General features: G+C 38.7%; 1 protein-coding gene across 3 annotated transcripts in view; it reads left to right on the top strand.

Annotated features, from left to right (window-relative positions):
* The window catches only part of RAB27B (RAB27B, member RAS oncogene family), a 208441-nt gene that overhangs the window by 175527 nt on the left and 13489 nt on the right, over positions 1-19425 (top strand). For all 3 annotated transcript variants that reach the window (XM_020994436.2, XM_078153258.1, XM_020994460.2), the window contains 2 exons: positions 10776-10947; positions 15378-15463. In XM_020994436.2, coding sequence (XP_020850095.1) covers positions 10776-10947; positions 15378-15463 — 258 coding nt within the window. The remainder of the gene's footprint in view (positions 1-10775; positions 10948-15377; positions 15464-19425) is intronic.

The raw sequence follows: 19425 nt of genomic DNA, 5'->3' as shown, positions 1-19425 counted from the left end.
TACCACTTAATACTTGTGTAACTCTGAACAAGTCAGTTAAACCTCTCTGAGTCTCGGTTTCCTTGTGTATAAAATGAAGAGTTAGACCGGGGTGGGGAACCTGTAACCCACAGGCCACATGTGTGGTCCTCAAGTGTGGCCCTTTGACTGAATCCAAACTTCCCAGAACAAACATTTTTAATACAAGGATTTGTTCTGTAAAACTTGTACTCAGTCAAAAGGCTGCACCCAAGGACCTGGAAGACCACATGTGGCCCTAAGGCCGCAGGTTCCCCACCCTTGAGTTAGATCCAATGGACTTTGGGATCCCTTTCTGATCTAGACCTTTAATTCTATGATCTTTCTATCTTTTGTATCTTCTTAGCACTAAACCTACTTTTCACCTTTATCATCTTGACTTTAGCCCTTTAAACCATCCTGTTTATTTCTCATGCCAGGCTTTAACCTCCTCTCCCCCACTTCCTCCATAATTTGCCAATCCAGTGGCGCTTGCCATTATGACCTCCCCTGTCTAATCTCATCTCTGGATGACCTCCACCATCCACTTTGTCTACGCCAGTTGTAGAGCTGTTGAGTGTAGCTGGAAAAAAGTATTGATATCGAGCTGATTTCATCCACTACAAACGTACGGCTCGTAATCTCAACTGGGCTCACTGATTACTTGAAGAGCCTTTTGTTGGTGTTCAGTTGTTTCCATCATGTCCAACTCTTTGTGACCCCATCTGGGGTTTTCTTGGCAGAGATACTAGAATGGTTTGCCATTTCCTTCTCCAGCTCATTTTATAGATAAGAAACTGAGGCAAACAGAGTTGATTGACTTACCTAGGGTCACACTGCTAGTAAGTGTCTGAGGCTAGATATAAACTCAGGGAGGTGAGTCTTCCTTGATTTCAGGCCTGGCACTCTATCTACTGTACCACCTACCTGTCCGTAGTAGGCTTTTACTCTATCATTATTGAATCTTTGTCTCGTTCCTGACAGAATCTGTTATACACTTCTTTTTTTCTTCCTCTCCTCACCACCAGCCCCAGCCAACCATATTTATAGTTGACCTAGCCTCCTACTTCATTGAAAAGATTGAAGCATTCTGGTGGGAGCCTTCTAATCCATCTCCACCCCTGGACTCCATTCCTTAGACCTCACCATTATTTCTTTCTTTCTCTTTCCATTGGTGGTGGTGGGGAGATTTTTGCTGTTAACTAAGGCTAATCCTTCTGTCTGTTTCCTTGATCCCATTCTCTTGATCTTCTCTAAGAACTTATTCCATCGGTCTTTTTGCTTTCCATTTCTCCCCTCTTTAATCAGTCTTCCACATAACTTTAAAAACAACACTAGCCTGCATCTTGTCTTGGCTTTGGGCTGGGGACAGGGGGAGGGGGGAGGGAAGGTGAGCTGGAGAAAGGGAATCAAGCTATTTCTGCATCCTGATTTCTTGGTTCACAGCATCAGTATAGACTCAATTTAGTAACAACTGCTCACTTCTCAGCTTTCCATGAAGCTTTAAGAGTTTAATTCATACTTATTTCCATTAGCAGCTAGACATTTCAGGTAGGGAGCATTTTTGAAAAATCATTCAATTAAGGTGACATGAACAGGATTTTTTTACTCCCTATATAACAGATAGGTAGCTATAAAACACGTAGGTAACTGTAAAATATATGTTAGCAAACAATTTTTAAAAAGCCAAAGTATGTGTAACAGAAACTGATCTTTCTGGGCAGCTAGGTGGCACAGGGGATAGAGCACTGGCCCTGAAGGCAGGAGGACCTGAGTTCAAATCCGGCCTCAGACACATAACACTAGCTGTGTGACCCTGGGCAAGTCACTTAACCCCATTGCCTAGCCAAAAAAAAAATGAAATTGATAGTTCTACAACACAATTCTTTTGTTTTTCTTTGATGGTTGAAGTTTTTGTCTTTGTTTAATTCATAATAAAAAAAGAAAATTTAAAATATAAATTCAGTTAGCTTTCTTCTGTAAAAAGGAGAATGTAATAAATTTGTATTAGTTGGCATTATACTTCCTTTTGTTTAAAAAATCATATTCACTCAGCATACATTTCTTAGGCTCTTGCTATCTACAGGTCACTTATTTGGTAATAGGGGGAATAGAAATATAACTAAAATGTAGCCCTTGCTTACAATTAAATATGGAAGATAAATAATTTGCAATATAATACATGCAAAACTATGTTGTACTCAAAGGAGAGCTTCAAAGCTCTCTGAGAGATGAGGAAGAAGATTCCACCATTGGCAGAAGTGAATCATGGAAAGCTGTATCTGATCTGAGCTTAGACGAAGGCAAAGGATGCACATGTGTCAGATAGTAAAGGGATAAGATGTTTTGACTCATGCTTGTAGTGTTGTTTCTTAGTGGAAAGATCACAGGATTGATTTAGTTTGAAAGTGCATCAGTTCAAGTTGTCTCTACCACTTAATAGCTAGGTAACGTTACACAAGCTCCTTTGTCTCTTTGGACATTAGTTTCCTCATTTGTAAGATGTTGATAAAACTACCTACTTCAGGATTATGGTGAGCATAACATAAGAGTATATGTAAAATGTTTTACATACCATGGAGCATTCTAAATGTGATGAAGAATTTCTTTATTATAACTATCTTACAAAACACTTAATAACTTCAAAACACTCTACAGATGTGAGTTATTGTTACTGATAATTGATTTGAAATTGTACTCCACTGAGGTATTTTCATTTTTTGCCTACGTGGACATATGATTTTTGGGGGCCAGGTTGTGTTTTTGTTATCATGTCTTTCTTAGATGTTTCCACATGAGGCATCTGCCAATATTGTACTGGATTCAGCAATATGGCAGGTTGATGCTTCTCTGAATCCTGTCTTGTTTTAATGATCTGATAGTAAGACACACATTAAAAAAGTTTATCTGAATATGCTTAAAATAAATTAGAAAAAGCTTTCTGGGGAACTGGGGAGCGGAGCAGTTTAAGATGCCTGAGATGAAGAGGTGTTTTCAATTGTGCCATGATTTGACTTTTCAGCACAGTTAGTAAGCACAGGTTTCTTTGAAGGCTGCTTCTCAAGCAAATTGAGTTTTCACCAACTCAGCCTTACTGATGGAGGAGCATGCCACTGCGCTCCCTAGTACAGGAGAGGTGGTCTACCAGTCTCTGTGAATGGGGTTGAATGAAAGGAATGGCAAAAGGGATTATGGCAATACCATTGAGGAGGAAAAAGAAATCCATAAAAGGAGTAGGTTTGGGAAAGATATGATAAAGGAACAGGAGCAAGGGGAGCTGGCTATTTCCAGGATGGGGAGGAGAAAGAGTGGAATGCTGGCAAAAAACAAAAAACAAAAAACTAAACATTTTTTTAATGCCTGTGTCTGGGAAGCATCTGGCAGAAATGACTTGTTGATTAAATTTGAAATTTGAAAATAAGTTTGGTCAGATGCCATAAAGTTTAGCCAGAGTCCAAAAGGTGCTATTAACCCCTTCTCTTCCAAAAATGATGTTAGAAAAAATTAGTAAGTTTTATTGTCATGAGAGAGAGGGTAATTTCAGAGGATAGGCGTACCCTATACAAAGTATTCATTATTAATTTTATTTCATGATGCCATTATTAGTGTATTATAATAACATGACCAATTAAATCACAAGTCCAGATATCCCCCTCCAATGTCATAAAATTGTAAAATCCTAAAATAATATTGTTTATCCAATCACCAGTTTACTTTTATGAAACTTATTTCCTGCATGTAGCATTATTTCAGGTAATGTTTATACCTTGATTCAATTAAAGATGTCGAATGGGTTATACCAGGTTTCTTTTTTTTTCTTTTTTCTTTTTTAGGCAAGTGGGGTTAAGTGACTTGCCCAAGGTCACACAGCTAGTAAGTGTCAAGTGTTTGGTCTGAGGCTGAGATTTGAACTCAGGTCCTCCTGACTTCAGGGCCGGTGCTCTATCCACTGCGCCACCTAGGTGCCCCAACCAGGTTTCTTAACATGGGGCCCTAAAGAGGTCTATGAATGGATTTCACTAGGTCTGTGAATTTAAATGGCAAAATTATGCCTTTATTTCAATATGACTTGTTTCCTTTGTAATCCTATATATTGCATTCATTGAAAAACATTATTCCTAGTCCATATGGTTCATCATACTGCCAGCACCAGCTGGGTCCAGGACACACACAAAAAAGTTCAGCACTCCCTAGGCTGTATACTGTGATAACTCAGGGTGCTTTTCCCCTTCGATTCTAATATGAGTAGGCTGAATTGCAAATCTGAGTCCTTCTTAAATATCAAAACCCTCGTCCTAGTCTCAAAATCAGTAAGGCACCAAAGTAATCAAATTGTCCAACCCTTTCATTTTTAAAGGTGGCAAAAGCAAAACTGAGAGACGTGAAGAGAGCCAGCCAGCTAGCAGAGGTTAGGGGCAAAGCTGAATTTCCTACTTACTCTTCACGAGCTAACTCCCATCTTGAGTAATCTAGTTTTCCGTCACACCTGAGGAGAGAAAAAGCAATGCTGTGAACTTCCTTTTTTTTTTTTTTCAAATAGATTTGTTGGAGTGGATGCATTGACCACTGCCAGTTTAAGTAACTGTGGTTCGATTAAGTTGCCTTGGACTTATTTTTCAGCTCCATCTCACCTTTAACAGTGAATTATTCCCGTCATTTAGATCAGTTAATGCTTCTAAATAGTATAAACTTGAAATCCAAATAATTTATTATAATTTCAATGCAGCCTCGTATGGTAGGATACAGTGAACAAAGAGCAAAAACCCATCTCATTTGGATTTTTTTTAGAACCAGTGATTTTGTACTATTGAGTTCTGTCATCCATCACTTAAACAGAACCTTGGGGATGTTAATGAAGTTATGTGAAGCGATGTTTCATGGTGTGATGCCCCCTGGCTATAACTCAAAGCAATAACTATTGGGAGAGATCCCAGGACTTATATTATAGCTGTTATAGTACAATTCAGGGCAATCAACTCAAGATAAGTTATGAAATCCAAACAAGTTGCCACTTTAATGTTAGAAAGCTTGGTTTAATTCATTAAGGCTGTGTCTACACTGCCCCCACTGATTAACCTGATTCATTTCACAATGTAGGTCACATCAATTGATGCTTCTAAGTAATACAAACTTGAAATACAAATATATAGTAATACCCTGGCAGGGTACTGTGTTCATTTCAGGGTATCACATTTTAGGGAGGATACTGATAAGTGGAAAGGCAAAAAGTGTGATGAAAGACGTTAAGATCCAGAAGCTAGAGCTAGAAGCAGATTTAGATTGGCATAAGAGAAAACTATTTCACATTTTGAGCTCTCCAAAAGTAGAACAAGATGTCTGTCCCACGGAGTGGGTTCCTTTCTTCCAAAGGGCCTTCAAGCAAAAGCTAGAAACCACTTTTTAGATATGTTGTTAAGGGGCGCTCTGTCTGGTTTCGGTTGGACCAGATAGGCCCCAAAGTCCCTTTTAACTCCAAGATTCTAGAATTATAGAACTTTATATTTATGAAGAATTTAACTTTCAAGTCTTTGAGATACTTCACTTAAATTCAATTTGGTAAGTTTTATTGCATCTTATTTAAGTTTATATTTATTTAGAATAATAAGTTTCAACCACAGTTACATCCTTTAGACAGCTAGGTAGAACGCTAGACCTAGAAACAGAAGACCTGCGTTCAAAGTCAGCCTTGGATATTTACTAGCTGTGTGACCCTGGATAAGTCACTTAGCCTATTTTTGCCTCCATTTCCTCATCTGTAAAATAAGCTGAAGAAAGAAATGGCAAACCACTTCCATATCTTTGCCACAGAAAACCCCAAAGGGTTTCGCAAAGAGTCAGACAAGACTGAAACAACTGAACAAAATCAGATAGCTGAACTAACTGATCTCTGTGGACCTTAGTGAATCTCTAAGAATTCAGTGATCTTTTGTGTTATAAAAAGAGAACAGAGAATAAGCACTGCTGACATTCAGTTTCCTCTCCCGCCTGTCCTCCCACCTTTTGCTCCTGGTCCCAGAAGAGCCAAGCATGTGACACTCTCCTTCCTCTATCTAAAGGAGCCAGAGCTTCTTGTGGTAGAGCATGTGAGACATTGATAATGGCCGAGTATCAGGCACATTTCCTGCAATGTGACACTGCCCTGGCTCTTCTCTCTTTGTGGGTCAGTACAACGAAAGAATGACAAGGCCATCAGTTGTTGTACAAGAATAACTGGTGCTGGGAAACTCCCTGGCCCTTTCATCCTTCCCAGACCTGAAGCTGCGGGGCGTTTTGTCTTGTGTGTGGCAGATGAAACCTTGTAAAGCCTTTTTAGAGGCCAGAATCATTGATCTCTAGGTCCCTTCTGTAGATGTGCCCAGGGTCACAGGTGGGTCAGAGGCAAGAGTTATAGACAAGTCATCCTGAATCTGAGGCCAGCTTCCTATGCACCATCACATTGCCTCAAAGTCCAGACTTAGAAGTATAAACACATCTTCAACCCATCAAACCAAAGTGGATCTGTGACAAAAGGACAATCCTCATGGAATATGTTATAAGGAAAAGTGAATTTTGAATAGAATGCTAAAGGGAAATCTCAAGTCTAGGCTAAATACCACCATCTTTTATATACATATATGTATACATACATACATACATACATACATACATACATATCTTATACGCATACACACAAATATATGTCTATGTATATGAACATGTATGTAACTATATGAATGAAGGGACAGGGGACTGTAATTATGATTTCATTGATATAAGGAATTCTTATATGAGGAAACTCCTTCTGCAATGCATGTGGGTACCTTCTCTGAAACCTAGTTTTCAGGAGTTGCCTAGAACACTGAGAGGTCAAGTCATATGCTCAGTCACCCAGCCAATAGATAGCAAAGGTAGAATATGAACCCAGGTCTTTATGGTTCCAAGGCCAAGTCTGTGGCTTCTACACCTAGTCCACCTCTTGTGATTACATATAAATGAATGAATGAATGAATGTGTGTGTGTACATGTATGTATATATATCTCCACACACATACATATATACATTTATATATGTTTATATATACATACATATACTCATGCATACATATGTGCACACGTTAATAGCTATAAAATTAGGCTTACATTATTATATTATAATCATATAATGGCATTATATTACATTACATATGTAACACATGATATATATACACAACATTGTATGTATATGTACATCTATGAATATGTGTGTGCGTGTATGTGTGCATATGTTGTTTTTCAGTTGTTTTAGTCATGTCTGAGTCTTCATGACTTTGGGATTTTCTTGGCAAAGATATTGGAGTAGTTTGCCATTTCCTTCTCCAGCTCATTTTACAGATGAGGAAACTGAGGCAAACAGGATTAAGTGACTTGCTGAGGATCATACAGCTAGTAAGTATCTGAGGCTAGATTTGAACTCAGGTCTTCCTGACTACAGGCCAGGCACTCTATCCACTGAGCCACCTATTTATGTTATTGTATATTGTGTATCATATATACATACTCAGAAATGCTAAATGAATGAAGAGCTTCCCCCATGTTAAAATTGATTTGAGTTTAAACACAAATAATATAGAGTAACCTTAATCAGAGAGAACAAAATCTGTCCAGACATATTTCAAGCTGCGGGGTGTTCTCGGTCTCCCTGGATTAGGCACTGTGATAAACACCCCAACTTGGCTTTTATCATTCACTTACCCAGTGTTTGTACTTTTATATGTGGGCTGATGCCAGTATGGTGACCAAGGCAATTAATTAGCCTCATAGGCAGACCCTAGATATATTTCTAGAACCAAACTAGAACAGTCATCTAGTAAGACAGGTGAAATAGTTGGACTCTAGGTGGTTCGGAATCATCTGCCTATGCCCTTCAGTAGGAGAAATGAACAATGGTTACAGGTACCTCAAGTAGCTGGAATCGACTGGCAGAGAAGTTAGAAACCAAAGGATGTTTTTTACCTGAGCCAGGGTGAGGTCCAACCTCCTTCATTTGGCATTCAAGGCCCTCCATGATTTTGTCCCTAACCTTCCTTTCCAGATTTCTATCTCACTTCTTCTCTATTTGAGCCCTATGTTCTAAGAGCCAGAACGACCTGTCCCCTAACTACCTGGCCCCCAAAGTACCTTATACTTCACTAGTGCTGTCTTTTGTTCTTGCTGTCCTCTCTGTTTGACGTGACCTCCTTTTCCCCTCTCTGTCTGCCTAAATTCTGCGCATACTTTGTGACCCAGTTGAAATGCCGTGGCTTTTTCTCACACAACTGCACGGCTCAGTCACCTGTAGCACCTACCTTTCAGGGTTGTTGTGAGATCAAATGGGATCAAGCTTAGCATGTGCCTGGCACATAGTAGGTGCCATATAAATACTTATTCCTTCTCCCCCCCCCACATATCTGACAATTTATCGTGTACCATCTCATCTTATCTCTGAAATTATTGTCTTGCCTTGATATTTTTTTTTTATCGTTTTCCTCTAATTGGATTGTAATGTAAGCTCTTTGAGCGCAAAGCCTCAGGCTCATAGTTGTTTCTCTTTCAGGGTTTTGCTAGCAGTTTATTGATTAGTCAAGAAGTAACTTTCCACTTGCTGGAATAACAATGAACAGGGACAGCCAGAAGCAGAATTATAAATAGCAGAAATTAGTGTGCAGGATCCCCAGCCTTCCCTTTAATCACTCTTTGCCATTTCTTCTGCAGGCATTGTCCTGTCTCTTCCTTCCTACCCCCTCCACACATTCATATTTCCAATTCCTTTCATGTTCTTTCTTTCTTTGTAAGAGTTGGAAAGGACTTTAGAGGCCTAATTTCCTATTCAGAGATGAGGAAACTGAGGCCCACAGAGGTGACATGGGACTTGCCCAAGGTCACAAAGGTAGTAATTTTCAAAGTTGGACCTCTGTCTGACTCCAGGTCCAAAACTCTTTCAGCTATACCAGTTTTCCTGATGATTAAAACCAGGAAAGCATCTGATCTCAGTCATTTATACTTTAGTGTAAATAAACTTGTCCATCTGTTTCGTTTCATATGAGAGGTTTACATTTTAATGTCTTTTAACTTCTTGTGAAAGGCTTGGTTTTTCTTAATGAGATTTCAGACAAATTTGGAAACATCGGGTCCTTTCCTAAGCACCTTTAAAATGATACTGTGTCAGCCGTGATCTACTTTTGTTTTGTATAAGACTGACCCTGCCCATGGCCATCAACAACAACTCTTCCAATATAAAATTCTAGTAAAACATAGAGAACATCTCCAGCAAAGAGTTAACAATGAGTTATATTTTTATTTTAACTAGTAACTATTTCTCAACCTATCTTGTGAGCTCAAGCTCAACCCAGGATAGATAGATGGATGGATAGATAGATGGGGGAGGAAAGGATACATACATACATACATACATACATACATACATACATATAGAGAGAGGGGAAGGGAAGGATACATATATACATACATATAGAAAGAGGGGGAGGGAAGGATACCCATACATACACATAGAGAGAGGGGGAGGGAAGGATAGATAGATAAATACATACATACATACGTACACATAGAAAGAAGGGGAGGGAAGGAGAGAGAGAGAGAGAGAGAGAGAGAGAGAGGAGAGAGAGAGAGAGAGAGAGAGAGAGAGAGAGAGAGAGAGAGAGAGAGAGAGGCAGATAGGAGAGCTTGAAAGGGGTTGAGTGAGGAAGGATACTAGAAGGAAATGATGTTGTGGAGGAGAAAAAGGGAAAAAAAATATTTTTAATTTGCCTAAGAAGGGCCCCAGTGTTTCCAAGCTCAAGTCTGAAATTCCATCAACAAAAAACAAAGCTTTCCCAAGAGGTTAAAAGACCTTAAAATATAACATCCCACATGAGAGGAAATAGATCGACATAAGCTTATTTACACTAAAGTATAAATGATTGAGATCAGGTACTTCCCTGGTTTTAATCATTGGGAGAACTGCTGTAACTGAAGGAATTTTGGATCTGGAGTCAGAGGAGGAGGAAGAGAAGACTTCTAGAGAGTTCAGTCGTGAATGAAAGGAAGAATGACTGGGGTCCCTCCTGAACAGTGGTCTGGACAGGCCTGTTACTTCAACAATTAAATAAAAACTTTTCTAGCATTCTTAGCCTTGCCTCAACTCATTTTTCCAGCTTTGTTACAAATTGCTCCCCTTGTTCCTAATACCACATGCTCCATTTCCTATCTTTGTGTCTTTTTATTCCCCATACTTATTCCTTCTCTCTACCTTTTAAGGTCCCTAGTCTCCAAGTCAACTCATATACTACCTCCTAATAAGGCCTTTCCTGATCCTCCAGCTGCTGGTGTCCTCTTGCCCCCAAATTGCGTTGTATCAATTTTGGATATGTCTATACACGTACATATTTCCTTACCGAATAGAACACAGGTATCTCAGTGCACAGAGTGCCGGGCTGGAGTAAGGGAGACTCATCTTCCTAAGTTCAAATCTGGCCTTGGACACTTACTAGCTGGGTGACCCTGGGCAAGTCACTTAAGCCTGTTTTGCCTCAGTTTCCTCATCTGTAAAATGAGCTGGAGAAGGAAATGGCAAACCACTTCAGTATCTTTGCCAAGAAAACCCCAAATGGAGTCACAAAGAGTCAGACACACTGAAAAACAACTGGACAACAATAACAAACTATAGTTGCTTGTGCTCTCAATAGGGTCATATGAGAAACTGCTTGTATTAATGTTGCATTTTAGCATTACTGAAAATAAAATAAATTTAAAGCTAACCTAACTTTCTTTTTTCTCTTCCGTAGGTCCACCAAGATCAGCATTATGACTGATGGTGACTATGATTATCTAATCAAACTCCTGGCCCTTGGAGATTCAGGGGTGGGGAAGACTACATTCCTTTATAGATACACTGACAATAAATTCAATCCCAAATTCATCACTACAGTAGGAATAGACTTTCGGGAAAAACGTGTGGTGAGTTTTTTTAATTTAACTTACTCTTCAGGTGCTTCTTTCACATAAAGATGGAGATGCTTTCATTAAATAACATTCATGGGGCAGCTTGGTGGCACAGTGGATAATGCACCAGTCCTGGAGTCAGGAGACTTTGACTTTAAATCCAGCCTCAGACACATAACACTCACTAGCTGTGTGACCCTGGGCAAGTCACTTAATCCCAATTGCCTCACCAAAAAAAAAAAAAACCAGACACAGTAAATAATATCCATTTACTTCTTGTAGTGAAACTCATGATCTTTGGCAGTTCTTTTTGATATATAACCCTACATGTTCCCATCTAGTGAGAAAATAATCCTTGGATGGGAAGGATACATTCCTCATTGACAATGACACTCTATAGTTTGTTTAAATATAAAGAATATTTTATACAGCTACAGGAAATCCATGTGAGTAGCACATTGTAGAAATCTTCCTAAGAGGTTGTTCTAAAACTTTAAAACTGCATTCCTTTAGAATCCATTGACTTTTTAAATTTGGGTCAAATTGGATTCTATCAGTAAGAACTAAAGTTAAACTCTTTGTCTTAAGCAAAAGGGCCAAAAGCTTCCAAAAATGACTAAGTCCTGAAGGGTACACACAAGGCAAGCACAACTTCATGAGTATTCTATTGATTAAGAGACAGTATAGTATAAGAGAAAGAGCGTTCTGAAGTCTCAAAGACCCGGATTCAAATCCCATCTCTGAGATTCATTACCTTGAGTGACGTTAGGCAAGATACTCAATCATAGTCCAATCCATCCAATCTCTCTCATCTCAGTTTTTTTCAATTGTTCCACATTCCTATAGAATTAAGTATAAACTTAAAAAAGAAATTGTACCTGTGACTTCCTCTGGATAGGAACCTCCCAGTGAGGAAACTCCCTCTACCAATGCAGATGTATACCTGCTATGCATACTCTTAGAGTGTTTTTTGTTGGCACTGAAAAATTAGGCAGATGGCCTAGGCTTACACAGCCAATATGAGTCAGAGACAGGAACTGAACCCAGGTCTTCTTGACTCTGAGTCTGGCTCACAATACACTATGCAATGTTGTTTCTCATTAACTTGACATTTAAGGTCATCTATAATATAGTGCTATTATTTAATCTGAAATGTTTTGTAACCTTCTGTTCCAGATAAGTTGGACTATTAGTTGTTACTCAGCTTTGTTCCACCTATCCCTGCCTCAATATATTTGCACACCCTATCTCCCATGCCTGGAATTCCCTTTTTCTATAACTTTTCTCTTTGAAATTGTTCTCTTTCTTCAAGTCCCAGTTCAGGGCCATTTCTACCATGAATTTTCCCCGAATCTCCTCTCTAACTCCCAACACCCAACTACAAGTGATCTTTTCCTCTTTAAATTTCTTATAGCACTTTGGCTAGATTTCTTGAGGGCACAGACTATGTTTTTGTTCATTTTGGTAGCTCTGACACCAGTCATGGTGTAGACACTTAATATTTGTTCAATCACAGATATGAGAATAACCCAATCACTCTTCAGGGAACATGCTAACAAGAATGGCTTTATTTGAGTATATTTACTTTCCTTCCCAGTAGTAAATACCTTTTATAGGAATAGAGATATTGTCATGTATGAATATCTGACCTAATGGAAAGAGTGCCAGACTTAGGGCCTGGATGATGAAGATCTTGGGCAATATACTTAACCTCTAAGAGCCTCAGTTTCTTATTTGTAAAATTGAGTAGTAGTGGTCACGCTCATAAGATCATAGATTTAGATTTGAAAGGAACCTTAAAGACCATGAAGGCCAACTTTCTCATTTAAGAGATGAGGAAACAGGCCCAGAAAGGGTAGTGACTTACTAAGGGTCGTATTTCTATAAATGTGTTACTGTTTTTTCTTGTTTTTCAGTTGTGTCCAATTATTCATGACCCCATTTGAGGTTTTCTTGACAAAGATACTGGAGTGGTTTGCCATTTCCTTCTCCAGCTCATTTTACAGATGAGGAAACTGAGGCAAACCAAATTAAATGGCACACCCAGGGTCACACAGTTGGAAGTATCTGAGGCCAGATTTGACCTCACAAAAATGAGTCTTCTTGACTTTAAGCCTAGCGATCTATCCACTGTGCCCCCTAACTGCCCTCTGTTACTGTTAGATACACACAAGTTGGACTACTTGGATTCACTTCCATTAAAGCCATTGTTGATGGCCAAAGGCATCAGGACCAGCTGTGTTGCTGTGTGATTGTTGCTCATGACAGAAGACTTCAGTGTGTAAAATTGGATAATTTTCAGTCCCCACTCTCTCTTCAGGTCCATTTTCTAAAAGAGAACTTAGCAAGAGTACCAGACTCCCTGCACTATAGGCCTGAGGGTCACTGACTAACCACTCCACTATCTGCAAAGTCAACACAGGTTGTTTTTATTTCATTTTGTTTTTACAAGAGAATTTCCCTTTTTAATGTTAGTTATAGTATAAATTAAAGTTAGTAATAACTAAAAATGGTCAGGGGAGATACTGGTCAAATGCATAGGTCTGGTGAAATAGCAATTGCTACTCCCCAGTCTTAATTGTCAGTCGCTTGACATTTATTTGGAGCCTAGTGAACCTGAAATAAAGTGTGAGAGCTAGTGTTGTGAAGAGAAATAAAGCAGTGAACAGAGGGAAGCCCTCTACTCAAGGAGCAAAGCTAAGGTATCCAGGTAACATTCTCTGTCTTTACTCATCATTCCCTTTGGCCCAGAGGACCAATTGCTTGGATGTTGTCCCAAGGATTCGTATATAGAGAAAAGGTCCTACTGGTACCAAAATATTAATTGCTACTTCATATTATTTGCGTAAGCTGTATGTCCCATGATTGCAAATGGTGAAGTAATTTATGGTATGTTAATAGAATGAAATATTTGCTATCATGTCATAATAATGAGAAATGTGAAAAATGCATAAACATGGAAAGATTTATATAAAGTGATGCAAAGCAAGGTCAAAAGAATGGAAAATAGGAGCACACACTGATCATAACAATACTAAAAACAAAAGGCAACAAAATTTTATAAATACTCAAATGGATTTGGCAGAGAAACATAAGCATAAATAAATTGTTAAAATTTGTAGCATATAATTACTTTCCTATTTAACAAGGAAATAGTTTGGAATTTTAAGATTTTAATTAAAGATTTACTCTACAGTCTTATGTGTTTATACTTGTTGAATTCAAGTTTATAATAATAAAATAATTCTTCAAAGATAACGTACACTATTATTGTCTTACCAGATGCAGTCTAGTATGGTGGATAGGACAGTGGTGTCAGGGACAGAAAGACTGTGGTTCAAATGCCCCCTCAGATCTTATTAGCTCTGTTACCCTAGAAAATTTGCCCTACCTCTCTGTGCCTCTGTTTCTTCAACTGTCAAAGGATATGGTTAAACTTGGTTAACCTTTAATGGTCCCTCTCAGATCTAAAATCTACAGTCACTAGGCCAATTCAGGAATTTTTTTGGCTTGATTATTCACATTGGTCACAAAGGCTTTATTTTTCTTCATTTTTCCCCCAGGGGAGGGAAAGAAAATTTATTTTGTTCATTGAAAAAAAATAAAATTTAATTTTAAAAAATAACTAAGATCTATGAGTCTTAGTACCATTCTAATGTTCAATTTTTCTTCAAAAATTCAATCCTGGTCAAGACCTTAGCAATCTGGAGATTGCTAGGTCTAAACATGAGTTTGTTCCTGTCTTGGATTGTCTCGATTATGAAGAGGTATTTAACATATCTTTTGTCTAGGAGTGTAGGATGCACTTTACAATTGTATTATTTTTGGCAATTCCTGGAAACTTGAAGACAGTTTCTTCCTCTCTATTTTCCCATGTGAAGTATTTTCCAGTAACTCTTGATCCTGAGTTCTGTTTAAACAGAAAATGTTCTGTTTTGCTTGATTTCATTAAAAAGCAATAGACACCAATTTAAAATGAAATATTTTCTTTTAAGACCATGGTAACCATGGTTAATACAGGAATCTGTTAAAGGCCTGATGGAAATTCATCACAAAAATATGATACCTACTACTATATTGTTTTGCCATTTCAGCAGCGGCCGCCATAATCAAAGACATTCAAGTGAGGAAGGTATTCAGAATTTACTTATGAGGATAATGACAGATTGTGCTCAGGTAGTAAGACTAAAGATTTTTGAAAACCTAGCATTTATAGTCCGTTTTCTTCATACAAATTCTTAAGTACTTATTGTTAGATGATTGTGTTTACAGTAACATTTTTGGGAAACAGAAGAGATATTTATTTAAGATTTCTGCGAACTTTGACAACAGTGACTTAAAGAAGGTGTGGAAGTGAGAGAAAGTAGATAACATTGATGAAGCAATCTACTGTTGCTGCTTCAGCTGAATAATGAATTGATGATTTTTATATTTGTATATTTCAGGTATATAATGGTCGAGGACCAAATGGATCTCCAGGAAAAGCTTTTAAGGTACATCTTCAGCTTTGGGATACGGCTGGACAGGAAAGGTAGGTATAGTAATAACAACATTAACAATAATAGTAGTGACAGCTCACATTTACATAGTACTTCATAACATAAAAAGCACTTTACTCATAGCAAACAACCCTATGAGGTAGGTAGTAGTATTATTCCCATTTACATATAAGGAAATTGGGGTTCAGAAAGGTTAAATGATTTACCCGGGATTGCACAACTTGTAGATATTACATCCTGGGCTCCTGCACTAATCTTCTGGTTTTCTTGTAGGCAACGTTGCACTTTTTAGCTTCTAGCTTTAAATTTCTAGTGACCCAAGACGTTTTCTGAAAATTGCTAATATCGATGAGTAAAACTTCTGGCAATAATCATAGTTAAAATATACATAGTGATTTTAGGTTTGCAAAGCATTTTATACTTATTATCTCTCTTGATCCTCATAGCAGCTCTCGTTAGGTGCTATTAGTATCCCCATTTTACAGATCAGGAAACTGAGTCTGAGTGGTTAAATGACTTGCTAGCTAATGACTTAGCTAGATATAACTAAGGAATGTATAAGTCAGGATTCAAATTTAGGTCCTCTTGACTTCCAGATCAGTGCTCTTGTTCACGAGTCACAAAATAAGTATCTATAAAACGAGAAGGACCATGGGTATAGTGGAGTCAGAAATATCTGGGATCATCTCACCTCTGACACAGACATGTAATTATCCCTGAAAACAAGGCAACTCTCCTAGTTATAGGTGGATTGTGACCTGCCTTGTGGGAGGGAGTTCCCACAGGTACAAAACCAGACATCATTGTCATTTTGGTGTGTTAAGATATAAAAATGAAGTATTTCTAGGTAATTAAGATAGGGGCTTAGAGAACTCACTGGTGAGGACACTCCTCTACCTACCCCAAACGACTAGAGTATCCTCCTTCTCTACTGCCATCACTCAAGCCCCTGTAACTGCACTTCCTCCATTGTTAGGCTCTTGTGACTAGCACCCCTATTCCTCTTAACCCCTTAACTTTGATGAGTTATTACAAGGACATATTTATTTCCAAGATAGAGCTAAGACCGAAGTACAAACATGTCCCCTCCCCCCACCTCTACCTCAAGGAGCCTCCTCTTCCCTATATTCTCTCAGTCTCTAGGGATTAGGCTCTAAACTTAACTCACCTCTTATATATCATCATTCCCACCAAGTTCGCATCCAAATGTGGCGTATCTGCCAGATGAGTCCTTGTCTCAGTTACCACTGGGCTGGGGTCACTCCCAAAGATTGCTTCTTGCTCTGTGGGGCTCTAATGCTGCATTTGTTCTACAACCCAGATTATGGAACACCAAGACACCAGAGTATCCTCCTAATGACCTTTACAACTCAGTAAGACACCAGACTCTATTCACCTAGAACAGAAAAATAATGAGATGACCCTAAGACCTGTCCCTTTACTGCATGGTTTCTCACCAGACGCCAGAAGTAAGGGAGTTCCACTGAGATCCCTCTAGAGTAAATGAGGCAAAAAAGGAGGTATCTGATGTTGACAGGCCTTTTTGAATGCCCCTGAAGTCAGTGGGAGAGCCTCTTCTTCACCATGTGTCTAGACGACTGACACAAGCTAGGGAATATCTATGTATGCTCTACCATCTTTACTTTCTCTAAATATCATCACAGTTCTCCCAGAAGCAAGCTCCCTCGTGTCCTCCACATGGAGAAGTTACATCAGCTGAGCGAACTGTTGGGGTGTGCACATATACTAGTTTTTGCTGTTGCTAAGTTGTTTTTCAGTCAATTCTCCATGACCCCATTTGGGGCTCTCTTGGCAGAGATACTGGAGTGGTTTGTCGTTTCCTTCTTCAGCTCATTTTACAGATGGGGAGACTGAGAAAACACGGTTAAGTACCTTGCTTGGGATCATACAGCTAGTGTCTGAGGCCAGATTTGAACTCACAAAGAATTAGTCTTCCTGACTCCAGACCTAGTACTTTATCCACTGTGCCATCTAGCTGCCCCACATATACCAGACCCCCGTGATAATAGAGTAAAACCAGATTATGATGGGCTTTCAATATCTAACAAAGGAGTCTGTGTTTTATCCTAAAGACAGTAGAAAGCCACTGAAACTCCTATAGCAGGACGTGATGTGGCCAGCCCTGTGCTTTAGACATACCAATACCCTTTTAGCTGTGTGAAGAATAGATTAGAGAAGGAAAGGCTAGAAGCAGAAAAATCAATTAACCAATTAGGAGGCTATTGCAGTGGTTCAGACAGAAGGTGATGGAGGTATGAACTGGGGTGGGGGTAGGGTTTACATAGGGAGGAGGGGTTTGAGACAAGAGACGTGGAGGCAGAATCAATAGAACTTGGCAAGTGCTTGGATATGGGAAGTGAGGAAGACAGGAGAGTCAACAAATAACTTTGAGGTTGTGAGCCTATGTGCCTGCAAGGATGAGGTGGTAGTACCTTCAGCAGAAATGGGAAAGTTAGCCAAAAAGAGGTTTCTTGTGGAGAAGATATTGAGTGGCTCCTTGGACATGTTCATTTGAAATTGTTCATCTTTGTGTCCCCCATGACAAAGTGCCCTGAACAAAGCCAGCATTCAGATACTTATTCATTGATTTTGATGTGGGAAGGGAGGTTGATTGTTATCCAGTACACTATATAAATGTATATTTTGTGTTGCTAATACTTGTGTGGAATATGGCCAGTCTGAGTTTTACAAGGTATGGATTCTAATGTCGGCTCACTCAATCTTCAGCCTTGGGCAAATCACATAGATCTCCTTGGCCCTTATTTTCCTCATCTTTAAAAAATAAGGGAATTGGACTAGTCCAACTCTAAGGCCTATTTCATTTCTGAATCTATATTCTAATATGATGTAAAAGCTCAGTCAGCAAGTAGCATATTCTTAAATACTGCCACAAAACCATTCAGTAAAATGTAAGGAAAGTGTAAGGATAAAGATTGATTCTTTTCATTTTTTAATGTTCTTTAGTTTCCCAGATCTTACATACATATGTTTTTCTCCTTCCCTCTCTGCCCCGTCCTTAGATTTTTGAGGTTATAAATTATTCAATTTTTAAAATGGATCCAAAATACTCATATTTAGGTCTGTAAATGTCAGGAAATGTGCTGGGATTTTTTTCTGTTTTTCTTTTCCTCTTAAACTGTGAACTCTTTATAGCTTTCATCATAGTTATGTTCCTTCTGAAGTTATTACTCAAGCAATCTTCATATGTCAATTTTGTTATCACAGACCATACTTTTTTGGATATTATGAAAAATAGGGAAATGCTGCCACCACATGTAATGGTATTTTTTACTTTGGCCTAGCCAAGTGGAAGAGATGGTCTATCTTGTATTCTAATAACTTCTGCTTTAGGAGGCAGGGCAGGGTGAAAACTGGGAGCCATCTTAGTTATTTTAAATCATTCTTCTGTTGACAATTCTTCTGCCAATTTTATATGTGGTATGTTTGTAGGATAGCTAAGCAAGGCCTATAGTGTCACATAATCCGACTACTATGCCTATGGTATATACCACCATAATTTCTGTGTGATTATGTCATTGAAAAACATGTTGCAAGGGCAGGTAGGTGGCACAGGGGATAGAGCACTGGCCCTGGAGGCAGGAGGACCTGAGTTCAAATCCGGCCTCAGACACATAACACTAGCTGTGTGACCCTGGGCAAGTCACTTAACCCCATTGCCTAGCCAAAAAAAAATAAAGAAGAATCATTCAAATATTTCTCTATTTTCATGCCCTCATGTTAAAAATGTAATTTTTAACTTGATGTAATAATTTGTTGTTTGAGACTTTGTATCCACCACCTTTATCTTTATGCCCTTTGCCTCTCTTTTTTCTATTTTGACAAGTAATTTCCCTTCCTTGTTCCAACGCTCTTTGCCTTACTTGGAGCTCATGGCCAAATTCTCATTCCTTCATTCCTTCATTCTATCAATCATTTAACAAAGATTTTTATCATATGCCTACTTTGTGTTACT

This window comes from Phascolarctos cinereus, unplaced genomic scaffold (genome assembly GCF_003287225.1).
Source record: "Phascolarctos cinereus isolate Bilbo 61053 unplaced genomic scaffold, phaCin_HiC Scaffold_4;HRSCAF=312, whole genome shotgun sequence".
Taxonomy (NCBI): Eukaryota; Metazoa; Chordata; class Mammalia; order Diprotodontia; family Phascolarctidae; genus Phascolarctos; species Phascolarctos cinereus.
Note: the sequence above shows the minus strand (reverse complement) of the source record. Positions and strands in the feature narration are given on the sequence as shown.